This window comes from Kryptolebias marmoratus, linkage group LG22 (genome assembly GCF_001649575.2).
Source record: "Kryptolebias marmoratus isolate JLee-2015 linkage group LG22, ASM164957v2, whole genome shotgun sequence".
NCBI classification, from domain to species: domain Eukaryota; kingdom Metazoa; phylum Chordata; class Actinopteri; order Cyprinodontiformes; family Rivulidae; genus Kryptolebias; species Kryptolebias marmoratus.
Window position 1 is genome coordinate 10822350 of NC_051451.1, and position 22787 is coordinate 10845136.

At 38.0% G+C, this 22787-nt stretch overlaps 1 protein-coding gene across 18 annotated transcripts in view; it reads right to left on the minus strand.

The window, feature by feature from the left end:
* Nucleotides 1-22787, minus strand: part of col13a1 (collagen, type XIII, alpha 1) — a 121664-nt gene that overhangs the window by 94187 nt on the left and 4690 nt on the right. For all 18 annotated transcript variants that reach the window (XM_037973442.1, XM_037973437.1, XM_037973434.1 and 15 more), the window contains exon 2: nt 18130-18199. In XM_037973442.1, the coding sequence (XP_037829370.1) occupies nt 18130-18199 (70 nt within the window). The remainder of the gene's footprint in view (nt 1-18129; nt 18200-22787) is intronic.

The following is a 22787-nucleotide window of genomic DNA, read 5'->3' on the forward strand; positions in this document are numbered from 1 at the left end:
ATGTTGGTGTATGGAAGAGACTGAGAGAGCGTTTCTACCTGCTAAAGCTCAAGGAACAGTCAGTGTTATCCTTGTGAGAGATTAATAGCACTACAGTGCACCATAGCTGTCAAACATTTGACTATTTCATTTTTGTTAGACATGATGGACGCTCTAAAGCTGCCATCATCCCTTTATTCAGCACAAGTGTATGTGCAGTTTTCATTATTTCTATCTGTTTGACTACCTAAACCCCTTTTCATCCCGTTCCCTTACCTTTTAGCCCTTTGGCTACACTTTGTTTTTTTTTAAATCATATTTTAAAAGTTTTAAAGATGATTATATCTGTATCAGTTTGAACTTTTGAGTAGAAAAGTTGGATTTGGATAGAACTTTTTGACCTGTAACAACCCATAACCTAACACCCTTTGCTATTTTCAGATTATGGTCCAGCAGATTTTATTTTCCACCATGTCAAAGTCAATGTGACCTAAACAAACACATTGAAATGAAAGCTGTTGCTAAATGTGGGTAGTGTGTTTCTTTACCCCCCCTCGGCCTTTTCCACTCCAGATGCATGGACGTTCTGCGAACCACAGCCAACTTTCACCGCAAGCTCCAATTATCCAGAAACCATTAAAAAACAACAGCACCAGAGACTGGACACACCACATAGTGATGCCAAACTTCAACTTATTCTCAAGCGTTAAAATGAATGGTCCATTGTAAATTTAAACAATTTACAACAACTTTTTTCTCTTTTACCTAACATCAACTATACACAACACATAACAGATTAAACTATGTTGTTATTTATAAAACAAAAATGTAAAATCTGAGTGAGAAAACTAAGTAAACCCCATGACTCAATATTTTGTACGACCACCTCTGGCAGCAATAACTTGAAGTAGTCATTCACTATGTGACTTTTTCAGTCTCTCACATGGTTGTGGAGGAATTTTGGTCCACTCTTTTTATATCATTGCTTCAGTTCAGTGAGGTTTGCAGACATTTGTTTCTGCACAGCTTTCTCAACCCTTCTGAAGCCATGAAGAAAGGAGGAGAAGCCCCTGGAACTTTGGGTTCTCTAAGATCACTGCTGATGTCTTTCCTCTTGGCATTATGTTAACACACACCTGTCTGCTCCACAACCAAAACTGCTGCTTTTATAGAGGTGGTCAAAAATGCTAATGATCAGTTCATTAAGTGCATTTGATCAGCAGCATCTGGCTGCTACTTTTTGTCTTAAATCCTATAGAATTTAGGAGGGCTTTGTTTTTAATTAATAAATACTTACATGGTGGACTCTGTTGTGTTTCTGTATGCTTAAGGGTAGATTTGAATCATTTTTATTTTGTCCCAACACATAAAACCCTAGAACTGAACTGAGGGTGGACTTCCTTTTTTTTCCTGTGTGTTTATAACGGCTGAAAGAAACAATAACCAACCGAAAAGAGAAAAAAATTACAGTTTTGTAAATTTCAGAGGAAAAAGGTTTTAGAGCTGCACATTAAGCTCAACTACCATTCATATTTCTCTGGTCTGTCATGAATCTGGGGGAAGGGAGAGGGACTCAGCAGTGTTCTCGCGCTCAGCCTTCTGGATTAGTCTTAGTCATCGCTTCCCCACTGAGCTGGTGCTGGCACAAGGTAAACAATAAGAACACATTGACACACACACACATTGCCTTCTGTGGCTTCTCCCTTACAAACATGCACACAAGAGGAAATTTAATCTTTGAATACAATGAATGGAGTCTTTACAAGATCTGAGTACTTTTTTTGCTCAGCTCAAAACCACCACAATGTTTACCTCTCATACAAACATTTTGAGTAAAATAAATCTTGACACTGCAGTAGTTGAAGACAAATTATCCCAGCAATGTTCAAGTATACCCTCACCTTCAAAAGGCAAATGAAAACCAAACCTAATTAGTCTCCCAGTGTGATTTTGAAAAGCAGCGTGATGTGCTTTCAACTTTCCCTGAACAAACACATCGTCCACCAGCTAAAGCATTTGCCTGTCGATTCACCTGCACCGTAAATAACCTTGTTTGTGTTGGGAATATAAGATGCTTGGTTAGGAGTTAGATGAGCAAACCAACTGTCCACCCCCTGCGTCCCCACCCCCGTCACACCACTTTAGCTGGGTCATCTCACCTTTTTCTTGTTTTCCTCTTTCCTCCTCTTCCTCCTCTCCCCTTCCACTGACACAAAGCACCCTCTCATTTCACAGCTGGGTTAGTCATTGTGCACACACGCACGGTGTCATCATCCACCTTCACACATAAAACACTCTTAGACAGCCCCGGAGGTGGGGCTTTGACCTCCGACCTGAGTGGACAAGAGGTCCGCTAAGCACAGATCCCACGAGACGCAAGATCACTTCACCTCCAATTAGTACACGTCAGGGACACCCTTTGCTTAGAAAATGACATTTTGACAAACAGGAAGCAGCAAAGCTGCAAACTGAAGTGAAACTCCAGTGTATCTCTCAGTTTTGAGGCAATTTCTCTCTTTATTTACTGATAATTGACAGACTTTAGTTGCAAACAGTAAGAGATGTAACTTTTAACTCCTTGAAATTATTGTTGGGCACGATACAATTAGTCTGGAAAAGTCTAATTTAGAATTTTTTTTAATTAAAAACTTAGTTTTAAAATGAAATCACACTAAGATAATTGATTTGCCAGAGCTTTGATCAAACCTGATCAAAGCTCATGAATTTTACTTCATGAGCTTTGTGTTGCACAAACTTAAACTCACTCTAAATTTATTAGGAAATAAGTTATTCCTAATTTTAAAAAAACTCTAAACCATTTAGTTTTTTATGTTGAAAAAATAATTACTGTATAAAAAAGAGCTTTTATAAACATTGAAGCAAATACTACCACAAAGGCTGCATTAAGTATCACAGTATTTTGGGGAACATTTTAATGCTGGTACTTAACAGTACTTATTGTGACAACCTGTCACAATATTGTATAGAAGTGTTTCAAATTGATAAGATTTTGATGCTAATCTTTAGTATGGGTTTTTAAAAGCTTTTTTTTCCTTTAGACTTCAAAGAGTTATTGCCAGTTTATATTTTAATTAGTCCTGTCCTATTGTTTTTAACATTATGGAACACATCTACAAAATATAAAAAGATTTTTTTGTCATGAAGTCTTAATCTTTAAACAACAGTCACAAAGATGCAAAATTCATTCAGTACACTGTCTCAGGTTTGACTAAGGCAATGCTTAATAAACACAGATCTATCCGTAGATGTGAAGCATTGTGGTAAATGTAGATGCACAGAGTGTTTGTGAAAGATTCCTGCCTTTTCTGGAGAAAACCTTAACCTCATTGTTACCTCATTCTTCTGCAAAATCAGTTTCCAGACTATTCTAGCAGAAGAGCCAACCCTTTCAGATTTCCGTAAGAGTTGTTTAGTACTTGTAACCGTGCAAACTGAGAGATAGATGGATAAAGTGGGCCACTGAGGCCCACACCAAAGGTGGCTTTTTAATGGCTTTGAATGATGGATTGACAAAATGTTTAACGGTTTAAAGAGCCTGGCTGAACTCTCCAGCTTCAGTCACTCTTGGATTAAATATGTGCAGTTACGAAAGTGCCATATAATAATGCAACCTGAGCCCAAGAATCCATTCACTTCTCACTTCTTCACGATAAAATACTCCAATTATGCAAAGTTACTCTGCTCCTGAGATGCTCTGGTAAAGTCATAGAGCTTCTACTGCATTCTTCTGCTCACCTCAGAGGCCTGACGCTCTAACGTCTTTAAAGGACAACAAGAAAGCAAAAAAGTAGAACAAATGTAGGAGTGCAGCACATTCTTCAGCAATGAAGAGGAATTTTAGGCACTTTGGCTCTATGTTCAAATTCACACTACAAAGATTCCTTTGAAAGAGAAAATTTGGTTTCTTGGAGATAGTACAAAAAAAGCATATGGAGGTCTGCATGGTCTTTCCTGTACCTTCTAAAGGAAGACCACTGAGTCCATTAATCCTCAACCTTTGTTTTTAGACCATCATTAACTCACACAAGAAGTGCCAAGTGCTTTTCCTTCCTTTCAACCTTCCAAAAAAAACTTCCATGTTTATAAATGAGATAAGGCTAATTAAGAAAAATACTATGCTAAGAAAACAAATACGACTATTCATCAATACAGTCAGTGTTTTATGTGTTCTGGGAGAGCTGGAAGAAACACAGATGTATTTTGAATGAACCTTTTAGATAATTTGCAAAATATTTGAGGGCAAAAATCCTTGAAGGTAACTTAAAGTAAATCATTAGTGTGTGCCTATCATTACATCTGGTACATCTATTTTCAGAGTGTTGTATGTAGTTTTAGATACAGATTTGGTGAGTGGTTGAGGGTCAGATATAATAACTCCATGTGAAATCTCTGGAAACAATAAAGGATCCCCCTTTAAGTACAGAGTGTCTTCAGAACTAGCACTTTTTATCCTCACCTCCCACACTGCCCCATCAATAGGCAACTCAAAAACCACTGAAATTTTATGGGCCCTTAAGGAGGACCACACAAGCCTAGGGACATACTCTTGATATATACCATTTAGAAACACTTAGATGGCTGGTGGGGGGTAGGGCCAAAAGTGTGGAGGAAAATTAGATTTTATCAACTTTGGAGTTTCCCTCCAGTTTTAACTTTAGAGTGAGCAATAATGATGATTAAAAAAGTCTCTGCCAAACGTACACATTAAAAAGATTTCCAACAAATTTAAAAAGTGCGCACACATGGTGAACTAGAGAGGAGCAAAGCTTTTTTAACCTAAAATGGAATCAGCAACATTTCTAGGGCTTGCTTTGTCCACACAGAAACATACCTTTTAATTTAACATTTCTAAAAATATCCTGGTAATTATGGCACCATTTCTAGAAATGCCTTTATCTACACAGAAACACCAAAAATGCTTGGTCAGGTGTAGTTTTGTGGCACGGTAACAACAAAATATATCAAAGATGCACAAAATGCTTGTAGGCTGGGTGTGAAAAGTAAACACGAGAAGAGAAAGAAGAAGAAGAGGACTTGGGGTCATAGATGGGGCTATGACATCATAATTTTCCAAATATTACATGTCAGGTGTCTGCATGAAAAGCAAAAAGGGTGTTTTCAAAAAATATAATTTTAGGGCTCCTAAAAACTGTTTCCATCAATTTGGATTGTCAATTCACAATCAGTCATTTGTCTTTTTGTCATAAAACTGTTGGCTCAAATATTTCATTAGGATGTGTCCAAACACCATTAATCTAATTTCTTGGCTCTTAAAACTTCTAAGTAGTTGTGGTGTCTCGGCTTATACAAACAGCATATAAGAAAGCAAGTGAAACTAAAATAATAGAATAAAGAACTGAAAAAGGATTGTAAAGAAATAGCTGTTGATCTCAGTCTCTAACGAAAGACCAGTTCAGTCCCCTGTTCCTAAGCTTTACACATCATTACCCATCGGCAACTCCTTCATTCTAGAGAATATTTTCATACTCTACTTATTTTTTTATATAACTTTTAGGTAAGATGTACAGAATAAGATGATAAAATAAAATATTTTTCCAGTTCTCATTTATATTATTTATATAAGATCAAGAAGAACCACCAGTGAGTCTCTTTAAACAGTTATTGAATTAAAAATACAATAAATTATTTACTAATCAAAAGAGCTTGGATAGAAAGATATCCAATATGTTGTAAGACATCCCACAGGACATTTGCAGTAAATCTGTATTTATGTCCAACTGTTGCCAGGATAAAAGCATTTTAAATACTTTCACAAACTCAAATTCTGTCTGTAGTCTTTGTATCACGCACAAAGATTGCTTAAAGATGGCAAGATTATGGACAGTTTCTCAACATCATATGCAAAGAAATGCATGTGTGTGTATGTGTGTGTGTGGGGGGGGGAGGGGGGTATGCGCGCATGGTTTCAGCCCATTAAAGTAGGCGTAATTACAACCAAACTCTTAGGGTGATACACGACCGTTTACAAATGAGCTTCTGCAATTTTAACTACTATTCCATCTGCCCTCCTGCAGCTCGCTGAAGGAGAAAAAAAAAGAGGTCTTATTTTCAATTCCATTCCTAAAAACGCCTGTGAAGTGTGCTGATTTTGGCAGGAGGCCCAGGTCTGTTAACATAAGAGCATAGTCTCTGATGATTTGCTAAATCACTGTGATACCCACAGGATGTCTGAACCAAAGCAATCCATGCCTCACAGTGTGTGCCAATCTGGTAGTCTGTGTGTGTTATTTGTTTTTATATCTCAGTGTTGACTTTCAACTGACTACGATGTGTTGAGGCTTTTTTTTTTTTTTACTGTGGAGACCAAATGGAGGTGTTTTTAAAAACTTGAGGATTGGTTTCATGGTTAGTGGTAGAATTAGGTTGCGGGCAAAAAAAAAAAAAGCTAGGGGTTAGGCATTTAGATAAGATGATTAAAATTGGGGGATGACAATGCATACAGACTATGTAGTGATATACACATGTACTTTTGTCTGTTCAGAAAACAAATTAATAACATAAGCAGTCATCTCTAACAATCTCTAAGTTTGCCAATAGACAGTGCTTTTCTGTTGCTGGCCATGTGGCATTTGGTTAAACAGAGTGTGGTTTGGGTGGGTTTTGTTTTTTATTATTTTTTAGGCTCTGTGCATCTCTTCTTACAGACATTGGCTATTAACATGGTACATATGATGTGCAATTTTAACCACATGCTTTCCTGTTTTTTGACAAGCACATCTGATGCCAGTTTGTGAAGTTTCCACTTAGAATGCTCTTTCTATCACTGTCTACTTATCTCAAGTTTCAAAATGTACTCCCATTTCGAAAAGTTATTACCTCCAGTGAAGATGAGGAATGACCATGTGAGAATCTTTAAAATACTGATTTCCTGACAACACCTAAAGCTGGTCTTTTGCTCTTCTGTTTTCAATTTTGACAACACGATGCAACAATATCACTGCAAAAGTGAGCTCCCACTTTAAGCTACCTCCGGTTGTTCACAAATAACCCACTTCTGCAGGGGTTGTGTAATGTGTGCTGTAATGTGTGCTTAAACAGACCTCATCCGTAGGGAAATGCAAATATTCCCAAACAATCTTGTGTTTATTTAAAAAAAAAAGTGAAAACATGTCACCATTTCTAGAAATGTCTTTGTCTATATGGAAACACTAAAATGATCCAAAACACTGTAGTACCTATACCAAGCCTGTATGTTGCCATGGAACGCTTCCACAAAAATACATCAAAAACAAGAAACAAGGCACAACGTGTGTGCATAAAGCTTGCACACTGGTTACAAATTGTAAGCACAACAAGAAGAAGAGGATATGCTAAGGGTAATAGCTTTAATTCAGACTATGACATCATGATTTTCAAAAGAGTGCCTTTTGGCTGTTCACACAAAAAAGCAAAAGGCCATTAAGATACTTTTCACACTGGAATTTGTCTTCCAACACAGTCTTTCCTAAAATGCTGTTTCCATGTGGATGCAAGGCTGACACAATAAAAACAAACTTTTGCATATTCACACAACACTGTTCCTCTGAGCATTTTAAAACCAGTAAGTGACAATAGCACACTGGTTAGATTAGTAAACTGCTCACCCCACCCCCATACTTCACACCTCCTCAGCAACTCAACTCTGTGACTATCTCAGTGATTGGTTGACCTCAGCCCACCATGCTGGCTCAGTCAGTACACAAATCACAGCAAGGTGCAAGGGGCTTTTGACACTAAAAACACTAGGAATATGTGCAGGAACAAGTAGCTGCAATTCTTAACTTCCAGAAAATGAATGATTTCAAATGAAACAACTTAGAGCAAAGTACTATGAGCCCCTATATAGCAATCTTAAAGAGTCAACATAAACAAGATGGGCCCCTTGGGATTGCTACAAGTGTGAACACAAGGAAATCATGATGACCTCACTAGTATAATTGCTAACTACTTTACACAAGTAAAATACAGTATGTTTAGAAGGTCATGACAGATCATGATATTCCACAGCTGTGTGACAACAGCACTCTTGTGGGCTTTCTTTTACAGAAACTGACCACTTGGCTTTGCACTGCTGTTTAAGATGTGCCTCAGCAACATGTCAACTACAACCACCCACTCCCTATTCATACTTAGAGAACACCTATGCACATTTTAGGTGCATCCATTGGACCTTGAAGGGGACCGTGTGGAAAATACTTTCGACTGAATATGAAACTCAATTCATATAAAGTGCTGTAACTTGCTGAATGCAATGCAGAACCTGCTCAATCACCATTAAAGTACAGTAGAGTTTCAACGGGTTGTTTTAACAGTAGTAATAGTGTGAAGCCACAAGCGTGATATTCACAGAGGGATTAATTAACGCTGTAAAAAGTTTGTAATGTGCGAACATGAGCAACGTGTAAGCGCGGTATGAGCAGCAAGCACATTTTGGTTGGAGTAGTTGCTTGTCTCACCAAGATGTTAAATTTCAACAACCTAACTTGGGGATTTGTGTTAATTGCCATTAAAAAAAAAATACTTGATATGATCATGTGAAAAGCCATGCAGGCTAAACATCTGCTGAACTCTCAGTAATGTCACTACTGAAACCTGTCTGCCTTAAGTTGTTTTGCTGTGAATTTTCAAGACCATCTGGAAAAAAACTTTGCTGTCCATGAGAAAAACATCTGACTTTGAAAATAAAGATGAGGTACATGTGTGTTTGATGGTGTTCATCCAGTGCAAAAAAATGTTGGTTAGCATTCACGCACTTGAGTCCATTGATCAGTTTTTTCAGCTATATGTTTATTTTAAAAACTTTTCCATTTTAGGCAAGTACCAAAAATTTAGTGCCTGTTTACACTTCCCCGTATTTCAAAATGGGCTGTATGACACATCAGTTTTCCCCTTCTCTAAATCTGATAGATATAGTACTACTTATTCCAGTCAGAAACAGCAGGTTATAACAATCCATTAAGTTAGAAAAACAGATTATTTTAAAAGACTAACACTTTACTCCACTTTCATTACCAAATAAGTCCCCTATCAAAACTCATTCATGCTGTGCAGTGGCAGAGCTGCACCAACCTGAACGGTGTACATAGAGCACTTTGCCACTGCATTAAAAAAAATAACCTGCCAATGGTCCACAGGAACCACTGAAGCCTTAACTATTCTCAACCTCTCTATTTCCTTTTTCAGGCCTTGGTATATGTTGAGCTTCTTGTGTTCCTTCTTTTTGATGTTACAGTCACTTGGGATGACTATACCTATCACCACTGCCTTCTTCTGTAATTGTTGCTACAGTGTTAATTGGTTAGTTGTTCACCATCACCAGTTTATCAGTCTGGATCTGGATGTTCTACAGTATCTCAGCCTTATCATTCTACACCATACTTGGTGTAGGCTCCCACTTTGACTGTGGGTCCCTTACTTCATACTTAGTACAGATGTTCCTGTACACTATTTCAGCCACTTGGTTATGGTGTTCCATGTACGCTTTAGTTGCCTGTATCTTACATCCTGCTATTTTGTGATGGACTGTCTCAGAGACATTTTTGCATGGGCTACATCTTGGGTCCTGTCTGGTGTAGTAGACCCCAGCCTTTATTGCTCTTGTGTTGCCATGATTAGTTCCTTTGTGATGCCCATCAGTCCAGCCCTCTGTAGCCACTGGTAGAATTTGTTGACATCAACCACTTCCTCGATCTACCAGTGGTACATACTGTACAGGGGTTTATCCTTCCATGATGGTTCTTATACTGGCTCTTTGTCTACATTAGGTTTCTTTGATGCTTAATCCTGTGTAGTGGCTCTGATGCTTACTAGTCCTATATATGGTTGTGAAAAGTCAAGGCCTCTGTGGTACTAGCAGTCCTCAGAGAGTGGCTCAAGTAAATCCCAGGAACAACCTCAGAGAACTCTGCCTAGAAGAGCACAATCCAAGAAACGGGTAAGCAGAACCTTCAAGCTCCCAGGCCTCTGGTAGAAGACCTAGGCTTGAAGTGAAAAGTGCAACCATCCATGATGAAAAAAAGGGCAAACTGGGTGTTTATTATATACAGTATATGATAAAATTACAGGGGGCACAGCAGTGCAGTGGTTAGAGCTTTTACCTCACAGTGAGAAAGTTGCAGGATTACCTCCCACCTGGGGCCTTTCTGTGGTGAGTTTGTATGTTCTCTGCATGCATGTGTGGGTTTCCTCCGCGTACCCTAGTTTCCTCCCAATGACAAAAAACATGCATGTAAGGTTAATTGGTAACTCTAAACTGTCCCTGGGTGTGAGTTAGAGTGTGAAAGGTTGCCTGTCTTGTTTGTCTCCATGTGGCCCTGTGACAGACTTGAGACTATCCAAGGTGTACCCCACCTTTTATCCCCAGCGTTTATCTTTAGTCGCATTGATTACTGCAACAGTGTCTTCACAGGTCTGCCTAAAAAAATCAATCAGACAGCGGCAGCTGATCCAGAACGCTGTTGCTCGTGTTCTTACTAAGACCAGGAAGATAGAACACATCACCCCAGTTCTAAAATCCTTACACTGGCTCTATACAACCTTCAGTATCCTGCGTTTCCTCTCTCTGCTTTTGACTGTCACATTCCTTCAAGTTGGGCCACACATTGGCAGCTGTCCTGTAAATGTATCATGGGCAAAGAAACGGGATCTGCCATGCACTCTTCCTGTCAGCACAGATGTCAAGGTGAACTTGTGGAGGGCTCCTTAAATAACTGGCTTCACAACGCTGGGACCCTCCCACCCTCTGTCAGCTGCACAGATTAGATGAAGGCTCTTGTTTGCGCATGCCATTGTGGAGTTTAGTGCAAAGATGCAATTACTGTATATCTTTAATAAAGAGAAAATTGTAAACAGTCAAAAAAAAGCAAAGACTTTCGACCACATGGTGGAGTGAAATCAGTAGAGTAAAACACATCAGACTCTCTTTGGCAGATTCAAGATCTGTTCACATATCAATCTGAAGGAAATTAGTTATTTTTTACTAAAATTCAGTTACAATCACATAGTAAACAATTAATATTGAATATCAAAAAGCTGTAAAAGAAAGTCCTTGTTGACTAATTGAATAACCCTGCACCACACCAATGAAATGTCTTTCATTTTGTGCTTTAAGTAACAACTAATTAAACCAGATGTTTTCAGCCAATCAACAAAAATCTACAGCACAAGAGGAATTAGAATCTGGCATGAGACATAAACTTTAGCCTTGCTGATAGTGTCAGAAGATGTTCTGACAATGTCACTATTGCATATTAGTTATTAGAATAAATGTACATATTTATGATTAAAAACGGTGTAATTGCAGGCAATGTTAGACATGACTGATAGTGAGTGTAGAGTTCTGGTCCTGCTCTACAGTTCTGGTAACTTGAGAAGATTTCTTAAACCACATACAGCAGGTACAAAGCAATTGAGGGGGTCAGTTCAATCATCTTGATTTCTCAAGAAAACACACATTTTGACAGTATTATTGACCTTTTACAAGGTGCAACTGGCTTGCATCTGAGGTAGTGTTCTTTGGTGGGTAACATTTATTCTCTATACCCCTACAGCTCCTGCATTGCAAGAACACTGAGTTCAACATGTATCGTTGTCAGAGCTGTTACTCTACCTCTCCCATCCAGTACACACGATCAGACAGTTTAACTTGTAGCCCTCTTTGATCCCAGGCTGTGGGCAGCAGTGGGCTGTCAGCAGGCAGACTGCTGAGCATACTCTGATCTAGTTGCCCTGGGCTTGAGCTATCACTCTGGCAGCTGGTTTGGCATCTGTGACTCTCAGTCAAGGGTTTATATGTTGCTGCAATAAGAAAGTTGCAATTTTTCTGTTTATGGTTTACAAATAGCTTTCCTGTCCAAATTATTGAGCTCTTTCACCTAAAAGATTCCTGGGTATTTTATAAAACTAATTTGAAAAAAATAAACTTAGGCCGGTGAAAACAAAATAGTGAAAAAAGCTCCTGATGTGCAATTAAAACTCTTTCATGCCATTTTAAAAGTGCAAAAAAGATTGCTCCTTTTTAAAACAAAGCAGAAAATTAAAGACATTCAAACATTCCTTGAAGTAATGCATATAGCCTACCACCTTTCAAGCTAGAGTTTTAGACTATGATCATCCTGCGTTGAGACATTTCAGAGAAATGTATATTTCCTTTCAAACCTTGAAAATAATTATGCACAACCTCATGCAATATCACACAATGTTTTATGTGGTGGCAATCTTAAATTGAAATAACTTCAAACCTTAATAAGTTGTAGAAGTACATCTAATGATTACTTTCAAATAGTTTCAACAAAATCCATCCAGTGGTTCATGTGATATTTTGCTAATAGTCAGACAGGGCTGATTCTAAGTGTTAATGCTAAAGTTGGAAGATGTTGAGCAATAAGTGGCACTTGGAGTATGCATTGGGAATGACCTTTAGCTTTCAGCATACCAGATTTGAGGGCAGTATTTGTAAAATTAACTTACAGCTATTTTTGCATTTTTTTAAAGTCAGTTGGCAGTGGCAGTCATCTTGAATCAATTTGACTCCAATTGAATTAGTTGTATGGTTCTGAGGCCTTAGGACCTAAGTCAGGTCTCCTTCACGACTAAACAAAATGTCACTATGAAATCTTTGGAGTTTCCTCACAAATAATAGCTTGTTTTCTTTCTCATTTGGCTCTCGCTACACTGCTCTAAAAATGCAAACCTTGTTTATGTTTAGATGAGGCTGATAAGCCTTTGCATTTGTACTCGCACAGCTATAAATCACGTTGTGTTGTGTGCATTGTGTATCCTTTGTACTGAAACAAAACAATGAGCTGATCTCGTTCAGGACTGGAAACACTGAGAGTCACCCAGCTCTGTTTATGTGACAACATGCACTTCCTCTGATGGCTATTGAACACATCTTAACTTAGCTTATTTAAAGCATCACTCTGGGCCATAGGTAAGCACTGTCTCGGTTGCCATGGTAACAGACTCTGTACACTTGGCCAGTATTTGTCACGTTTTCTTTATTGAACTGTTTTGCTGGGCTCAAGGAAGTATCAAACTGTTTCCTTTTCTCATTTATAATCAACATAAAAGCTTATTTCTAAACAAATTAATTTGCAGAGATTGACATGACAGATAAATAGTAGTTAGACATTAGGAAAAATGTTGTAAGACTGCTGTAGGTCAGTTTGTTGTTGGATTGTCATCAAAGAGCGTCAGAATGAAATCTGCATTGCCTTCATTTATTACATTGCAGCATGTGGAGAAAAGTTGTCACGTTAACATTATTTCCAGTGGAGTTTAACATTTACTGTGGAATAAACATAAATCTGATTTAATTGATGACTAACTTTTGTTTTTGTTGTTTAGTTGTGATGTTTTGCATCAGTGTGGCATTCCGCTTGAGGAACTTTAGTGCATCTTGGTGATTCTGACACACCAAAACTACTTTAAAAGGGATTTTTTTTATGACTTGACCCATCTGTCATCAACAAAATTCATGTTTTTACCTACTCAGACATTTGTTCATGTAAACACACACAGAGACTAAAGCAGACAGTTTGGGATAATATAGTAACATTAGAAACTGTCCCAATAGCAGTAATTTCTAAGTTTTAGGCTTTGTGAAGCCAGACTAAGGGAACAAATCCCTACTCTGCTCAACTTGCTTTGTGGTATACCCCACAGCCTTTGATTTGGTAATACTTAGATGCTTCCAGTTCATTTTTTTTTTGTTAGATTCCTTGGAACTACACAATGGTGTGGTGGTTTGGCCACAAGTTTAAGTCTTAGCTAGTCTCAATAAGCATAAGACCATTCTAGCTGTTTGCTAGAAGCAGCTTTTATGGTTTGCTCTGTTAATACTGATCATCAGAACCTCATGAAGTTTGACTCCTAATAGGTCCATGTGATGATTCCAAACACACAACATACTCAGACTGTTAATGTGAGGGCTCTCTCAGCCATATGCAACCTGTCCTGTGATTCATCTCCATCCACTTAAACCAGCAAGTATGCTACACATATTTTTAGGCGTACCACTCTGTTTCATGGTCGTGACAGACAACAGACTCGGTGGCACCTTTGAAGCCTTAAGTGTATGACATTGTAAGGCTCCACTTTTAGCAACTTACAAAGTTCATTTTTAACAGGCTACTCACAAAGTTGTCAGGCTCAGAATAATACTCTGTGTCCTTCAGGACGGGGGAAACATGGCCTCCCAGGACACACACATTGCTTTAGACATTAGCTGCAATTTTATATCCACAAGTCTTATTAAAATAGTTTGGCAGAATGAATACTATACTTTATATTATACTTAAGAAAAATATTTTTGAATTATTATTGTTTTTTTTTTTAAATATACTTTACAAAAGTTTCACAAATGTCATTATGAAACTTTGGTAGGTAGGTAGGTAGGTAGGTAGGTACATTTATTTATATAGCACTTTTCAGCACAAGGCGACTCAAAGTGCTTTGTTAGATATCATTTATACAAAATGCATATTCAAAGTCACAACCCTAAAAAAACTATTTAAACAAGTTTTTTTTTCAAGTACTAGTCTTAACATAAACAAGTTGAGCTCTCTATCTGCAGTGTTTCTATGCAGGCGTCAGGAGTTCTGTACACCCAGTAACTCAGGCCTGTAAAAAATCAAAAGCATGGCAGCCATGTGGACTTAGCCAGAGAATATGCAGTCAGGGCTGAGTGACAGGGACCAGGTGGGCACAGGGAGGGCACTCTAACCATCTGGGTTTGAATATATCCCACAATTCAGTGCAGCCCAAAACCTGGTGAGCTGACAACAGAGTTCAGATTAATTAAGAGCCACAATTTAAGCAAAGAATGACCAAATTGTACAGTAATTTAGCTAAAATGACAGGAACAAAAAGGAGTCTTTATTGTTGCTGCCAGAATTATGACACTTCATTTTGACACACTTGTTTTTTTAGCTCAGTGTGGCATTTTTGTCAAAATTTCTGGAATTACATACACACAAATATGTTGAGTTTTCAAAATCCAATTAAATATTAAATTATATTTATGATCATATTTTGGGAAGTTAATGCTATGATTACTAAATTAAAATTGTGACTATTTACTGACTTTTATAGGTTGATTACAACATAATTGTGCTGTCAAATTACCAGTAAAAAAGAGATTGTGTGATGTTTCTTCCTGAATAACAACAAAAATAAATAAATAAAATTGATAATAATAAAAAAGGCCATTTCAACAAAGATCAAGCTGTATTATGATACTTAAATAAAGCTGCTTATACTGGCCAAACAGTTTGTTCTAAGCAACATATTGGCATCACAGAATCAGATCAGTGCCAACCTTATTATTGTCTAGAGCGTTGTGTTCCAACATTTCAGCTGACCAACACATTGATTTAGCTCTGTGATTACTTTTGCTGCCAGCCCAGAGGTTCATTTTGCCCTTGTACCTAACAAACAGAACAATGTGGTGCAATAAAAGCACAATAGCTCTGTCTGAAAGGGGCTTCGAACTCACAGTCTATTAGGTGCTGGACACAAAAAAAGTCGCAATGAGCTGTAAAATTGCCAGACCATCTGGTAGATGAAAAGTTGAAAGGACTCCACACCTGCAGCAGCTGGAGAATCTCCTCTGAAGCAACGCGCAAATTGCCACCTAACAGGCATTCATGGGGTGTCCCACAGACACTTAGCACCATGTTAAATACACCAACATCCTATTGACAAGACCAATTAGCACTAATGTGAGGTGGCGGACAACTCGCCCTCTTCTCACAGGGCTTTAAACACGATACGCTCGATACAATCAAGGTTTGTTCCTGCAACTCTAACAGTTTCTGTGCTGAACAGTTACAGCTTTCTTTGGTTTAGTCATGGTTTAAAAAATTTCCTTGAAGTGAAGCTGTTCTCATAATTTAACAGCAGGACAGTAGCTGCTACTCTGATGGATGTAAAGTAACAAATGTTGCCATTCTCCACAAAGCTTAACTCAATTACTGTTTTTGTTGATCGCATATTATTGATTTAATCAGACGTAGGTTTTACTAAGAGTCCTGAGCATTTGCAGCCTTAATAATATGCAGCTATTATTTTTTTTGCTTATGTGACAATTTTGATTTGCAAATTCTCCGGCAGATTTAGAAAACCCTTACAAAAAATACATTAAAATGTGCAACTCAATTGAGAATACTATGCTATGACTATTGTTAGCAATGCATCATACAGTGTAGACAAAATTTACAAAACTGCAAAAATCTTCCAAAAATGAGGTTTTGGCAGAATGAGTGAGGAAATTTAGTACTCTTTGAAGTTCTAAAGCTCAGGCATACTTCACAGAAGAAACATCATTCAAAGTTTAAACAGGCCGAGAATAGTTGGACTTTACATGACAATATTGGTATTTTGATATCTTTGAAGAAAGACTACATGTCTTCTTTCACCCAGAATGTCTCCCACTAGTACGCACATCCAAACTCTCATTGACTTCCATTCTGTCCAAGTGAAAGGTTTTCTCTTCAAAACTGAAAGTGAAGGGTCTTTTTAACTTGTCATATCTTGTCATATAACCAGATGATTATGTCACTTATATTTAAAGGAAAAATCAGTATGGCTTACAGTGCAGTTTTCACACAGTGACTGTTTGAGGCTTAAATTCTCGTCTGCCTCTCATTAAGTCTGCTGTCAGGGAGTGACAGACATAGGTGTGTTGTTACCATGGTAACACTAATGAGCCACAGGCAGCAGCTTTATCATTTATTTGGATCTTGGTTCTCTCTACAATTCTTCTACAGTTTATACATCAAAACATTGGCATTTTGTCCTTATAGATTATCACACAAACAAGTCCCAAATCCTAGTCCCTGTATAAATACACAAAAGTTCTTTCATTTTAAAGATGCTTATCGGGCTGCTGCTTAATATTGAAATTAGGAGTAAAGAAAATGTAATTTCAGAGTAACAACTAGAAGAACAATTAACTAGAAAAAAGGGATTTATTTCAGTAACACAAGACTGTACTGAGGTCTGTATTGTGCTTTGTAATGGCTGTGTGTCAGTCGTGGTGTTGAAATACGGAGAGGGTCTGATGTTCAGGTGAATTTACAGTATATCACTGCAGCTTTTCATACACAAAGAACAGAGGCTTATGGGGCTGAAAGACAGAAACTGAAAGAAAATGTCAACTTAGTAAGCTTTCTTTAAATATTTTGTTCACTCCGTTTACTCAAACCCTCAACTCTCAACTATTTGAAACAATCTGTCGCATCTATTCCTTCAATCCCATGTAATGTGACGGTAATGAGAGCATATAGGAACACACAGACAGACACACCCTTTGTCTAACTTAATTACTACCATCTGTGGGCTACAGCAAGGAAACAGGTGTTTTTAGACAGCAAAAGGGGGATACTCAGACAGTGTCAGCAGTTCAGAGTATTTTTAGTATCATAAATCCACTTAGTTTTTAGTTCTGTTCAACTAACTCACACAAAGACAATCATAAAATAAAACGACTGAAGGGACCGACCCCTACCCCTGCAGAGCCTCATCTTACTAGTACGCTTTCTGCCCGGTTCTTGGAAAGGAGGATCAAATTGCTTAGTTGGTCAGCTTACATCATGATCTATTATTACATGGCTGCAAATACATCCAACATTGTCATTGTGAGTAAAAGGTCAAAGAGCAGAGTGAGGGTCATCGGTGTGGAGATTAGAACGACAGTCATCCCGCTGTAAAGCACATCAAATTTCATACCTAAATTCACAACGAGGGGCTGAAAATAATCATCATTGCTGCACTCTGACATTGTTATAAAAATGTGTTAACAAAACCAAATCACAACACAACAGACAATTGGAATGGTTGTTGAAGATGTCTGCAGCTCTGTGTAACTATGAAACATACAAACTCCTCCACAGAATTATGTCCCTATTCTAAATACTTTGTGCACAGACAGAAATGTAGTAAACACTATACAGCATTGTCAAAATACTTCACGTAATATTAGTGGAATGCTACATGTGAAAAAAACATAAAACTGCACTTGCACAGGAGCACATTGTAGTTCCATGCTTTGAGTGTTTTCTGGGTGAAGTAAACGCCGTCAGTAAGTGGCAGGGAGACGTGTGAATGGGTGACAGTTTAGGACCTTACCGGGGGGACACAGGCAGCTGTGGGGAACTTCTCTCACCTCCCGGGACTTCGGCAGCCGTGCTGCAAGCTTCTGCACGGGAAAGGAAATAAACAGTGTCAGAATGTGCTGGTATTCTGAACATCATGTTACAGTAAACTCAACTTCAAGTGTACAATTGGAGTAATGTGATGTTACTGAGGTGTGCATAAGTTTGTTTTTCAGCAAGTTTACCGATCTCAGTTGTATAATTTTTATTTGCATTCTGAAAGACTTAGAACACAGAAATAAAATATTAAGTACCATTTTTAGCACTGATTAGGAGTTTATTTTAGTAAATCTGAATCAATTTGAAGTTCAAATTTGTTTCCTCTTCACACATTTTTAATAACAAAAATGGTGTTACCCCGAACATAGGGTAAAATATCGACTTCAACACTGATGTCATTTTAATTCTGACACTAAACAGGTCGTTTGTGTCAAGCAGAATTTGTTGTGTTTATCTGTGCTGCGGCAGTCTACCGCCCAGTCCTATAAAACACAAAACTGATGCTGACCTTGTTCAGTCGGTGCTTGACTGGATGTTTAGTTTAAACTAGGAAATTTATGCCTTTCCAAGGGAATTGAAGGAAATATATACCACAGTTACAAAGCTGAAAACTGTAAATTAGCAGATAGTAAAACAGTGCCAAAATCTGAGAGAACCCACTGCTACAGCTGCAAGTGGTGCACCACAGCAAAAATAAACTTCTCCCACAACAACCAAAAGGGGGAAAAAAAAACCAAAGGATTGTTCACCTGTTTTCTAAAACTGACATTGTTTAATTGATTTAATTAAAAAACATCAGTGAATTTGAATATTTAAAATTTGATTAATTTATGCTGTTGTGTTTTATAATTGGGTTGAAGAAATCCCTCCGTTCAGTTTTATCTTTAGTTGAGAGATTTCTTTCATATTCTGTGTTCTGGATCATTTTATTTCCTGATATAAATGCTCAGTCTAATTAATTTGGCTTTCTGTTCTTGGTGAAGAGCTTTTCTTTCCCCTCCAAATCGCAATGTATTTCGTTATTACGCCATGTGTATAGTTGATGGTTTCCTTTGTTCGGTGGCATATCTTTATCATTATCTGTCATTGGTTGATGCTGTTTGCTTTTTTGTTTTCTACTCTTAGGACAAGATAAGTCTGCTTTGGTCTCACTTGATTCTGGACATCTGTTTTGGATTACCTGACTTTGCAGCTGTTTTGGTTTTGCCTAATTAAAAGTTTACGTAGTCTCTTTATCATCTGCTTCATTCATCAACAGTCTTCAGTTTAACCACAGTATGTGACAAAATGTTTCTCTCTTGGTCCCTTTGAAGTCTTGTGTAAGTTTATTCATATTTGTCAGAGCTTGCTTGCATCCACCTAGAAAGTGTCCACGCTCGCTTTTGTTCAGTGACATACATGTGTTAAATGGACTGAGAAGTATGAGGTTGCCTGAATGTCTCCCACTTGGGATTGCTTCATCTCTCAAACTGATACGACACATAAAGGGATAGTCCTGTCAATTTGGAAGTGATGTTCTATCTAATAGTTATTAGTATTTATTACCTTATCGTTATGACATCAGCTATAAATACAGATTATTGAGAAAGAGGCAAAGGTCTTCATCCAGTTTAGGCAAATAGATAGCCAAACAAATGCCAGTTTTTTGTTGTTTTCAGGCTTATAAAACAACTCTTTCCCAAAACCAATATACTGGTGTGAAGAGAACACTACTTTACCTAATATTAAACATACACAATATTAGCTAATGTAGGATTCTTTCATTTTGGTATGCTGGATTTTTTTGAGAAAGAGTTGTTATATAAGCCTGACAAACGATAAAAACCTGACACTCATTTGACTCACCATTAGTCTGGACAAAGAACTCCCTCCTTCTTAATCTCTATGACCAATTTCTGTTACGGCTGATAAAGTACTATTAGACAGAACATCAATTCTAAGGTGACTGAACTTTCCCTTTAAGATCTGCTGTATAAAAATAAATGAAGCCACTGTTTCGGTATCAAGACTTTGGTTTTAAAAGCTACCGTTTGAATGAAAGCTTTGAACAGGAAGAGGTACTTCCATTCTCATGCTCATATCCAAACTTGAGACTTGAAGACTTGTTGTTTGGCATAAGTGCTGCCTTTTAGTCTTTGTCGAGACATCAAAGCTCCACAATTGGCCTCATTAAACCAACAAAAGCTCCCATGTCATTCTGCTCTGGACTAAATACCAAAAATGTCCAAGTAGGTTCTACATAGCCTAGCAGTCAGACCTGTCGGTGCATCGGTTCCTAACAGAGGAATAACACTGAAGGCTGTTTAGAAGCTTTCAACAGGTGCTCACGGGATATTATTAATGCAACGTCATTCTTAGCACTGCTGTGGGATTCTGGGTAATGCATGTTCCCTCAAAGTGCCTGTTAATCCACACTGCGAGATGATGGCCTTGGATTAAAATCAGAGATCGTTAAGAGGCTATGTGCAGCACATGCCTGTTTTCCTTATAAAAGGAGAAAATATGTCCAATCCATCAGAATACATTCAGGCCAGGCCAGGTTGGGGAGGGTAAGGTTCTGATTGCACATAACTAAAGTAAAAATAAATCAAGCTTATTTTACAGCTCCCAAAATCTGCCAAACCGCCGTTCAAAATCTGTCAAAGCAGTCAAGCTGTCTGTTTTGAAAATGACTGCAACTGTCAGATGGAGACCAAATCCAAACAGATTCACGATTCATCATGTGAGATGATCCCACCAGCACTCGTTGGAAGTGTGGTAAACCCTCACAAAGCATGACTAAAAATAAATGTGTGACCTTCAAGCTTTCTGCGAGTTTTGTTATTCCTGGGGAGACAGCATGAGATGTTCTCCTAAAAAGACTCAAAATAACATAGCATGTCAAAGTTAAATACTGTCAGAATAAGTTGTAGGACCCCCTCACCCTCTTTTACTCAGACACAAAAATTCCTTTTGCCCACTTTACTATTCATGAATTCTTGAAGGAATTTTTTTGTGGTTGATCCTGGCAGGCTCCACTTCCAACTGGAAAAGTCTTTAGCAACAATAATCGAAAGAGCCACACATCCGCTCTTCACCTCACTCTTCATTGTCCAACATGAAGCAGCAAAACCGAAAGACGCATTCTCCAAATCGATAATAAAGTGTAGGTACTGAACTCCAGCATTCAGTTCTTGCCAAAAAAGCAAAAAAAAAAAAAAAAAGGAGCTGCAAAGTTAACCACATCAAAGGTCACATCAGCAGCAGAGTCTGCCAGGAGAAATGTGATGACCATACTTCAGTGCTGTCACAGGTATTTAAATCACATCCTCACAGGCATCCTCCTTTGTAGTAATGGATTTGCCACCAAAAATATTAACTCTTTTTTTTTCCCCTCAGTAACCTCAAACTGTGGTAAACTTTAAAAAGCAAAGCTAGCATTTACTGTAAACAAAAACCAGACAAGGGAAGATAACTGCAGGAATACAATAATTCAGTTTTAAATCAGACCAGAGATGAATGATTTTAATTAAACTGTTTTGAAAGCAAACAAAGCAATACTTGCTGCAAGAGGCCACAGTGCAGAGCTTAAAATACTGCTTTAGTGTGCAAGTCGGTTAGTGGATAGCGCACTTTCAAAAAGGAGGGAGGAGTCTCTAAAATGTCTCAAAATGTTTGCAGGGGTTCTCAGTTTCCCTGCAAGAGTCACAGGGGCTTGCTGTCTTGTCGCTTGAGTATTAAATTTGTGAAAATGAAAAATCTGTAACAGCTGCAGAGTTGTACTGGGCATCTCAAACTCGTTTCAGACCCTTTCTTAATTTAGTTCTTGTATTTCTAGAGTGCTATAGCTCTATTTTGACACCTACTGGAGCTCTCCTTATGTCAGAAAATATCAGAAGATACAACCCACAATCCCTGTATTTAGCCATGTTGATGATAAATAATATTTATGTAAAAACTGGTCCAAATCTTCCTGTCTTCATTTCAAAAGTGTAATCCAGGAGACTAAATCCAAAATGTGCAGGCAGCTACCAAGGTTTGCACAAAGCAGGCTGAGAAAGTACTATGTGGGTGGAGGTGGGCAATGAAAAAATGGGCATAGTCTAGAATACAGTTTTGCAAACAATGCACAGAAAAAGCCCAATTTTAACAAATGCTTATTTGTAAAAATTGGCAGTGAAAAACATGTCTGCACGGCTTGCTGGTCACAAATATTCATTGAGACTGCAAAGGAAAATTTGCCTGTTTTCTCACAAGTTTGGATCACTAACTAGTCTTCAATAGTCGCTGCCTAATGAGATAATGGCTCAAAGCTTTAAAGAGTCTCTCAGGGAAGTCGTGGCATTGCAGTTGCAACTTGCAACTATCAATGCAAATTCAACCAATCTCTGCAAATTCAACTCAGTCTTGCATTTTTGACCAATGCAACTTTTTCAGAAATTAGACCAATCACCTTCGCCGCCCACTCGTTTTAACTTCCTAGAATCCAAGCAGGCAGGCATGAAAACATCTCCTGCACCAAACAATCACATTGGCCATGAAATATTACCACTAAAATCTGTGAGTCAGTTACCTGAGGTATTACGTAAAAGTGGTAGAAAACTGTATGGCATTGTGTTTGAACACAAATGCAAATTACAGCTTGACAAGCAC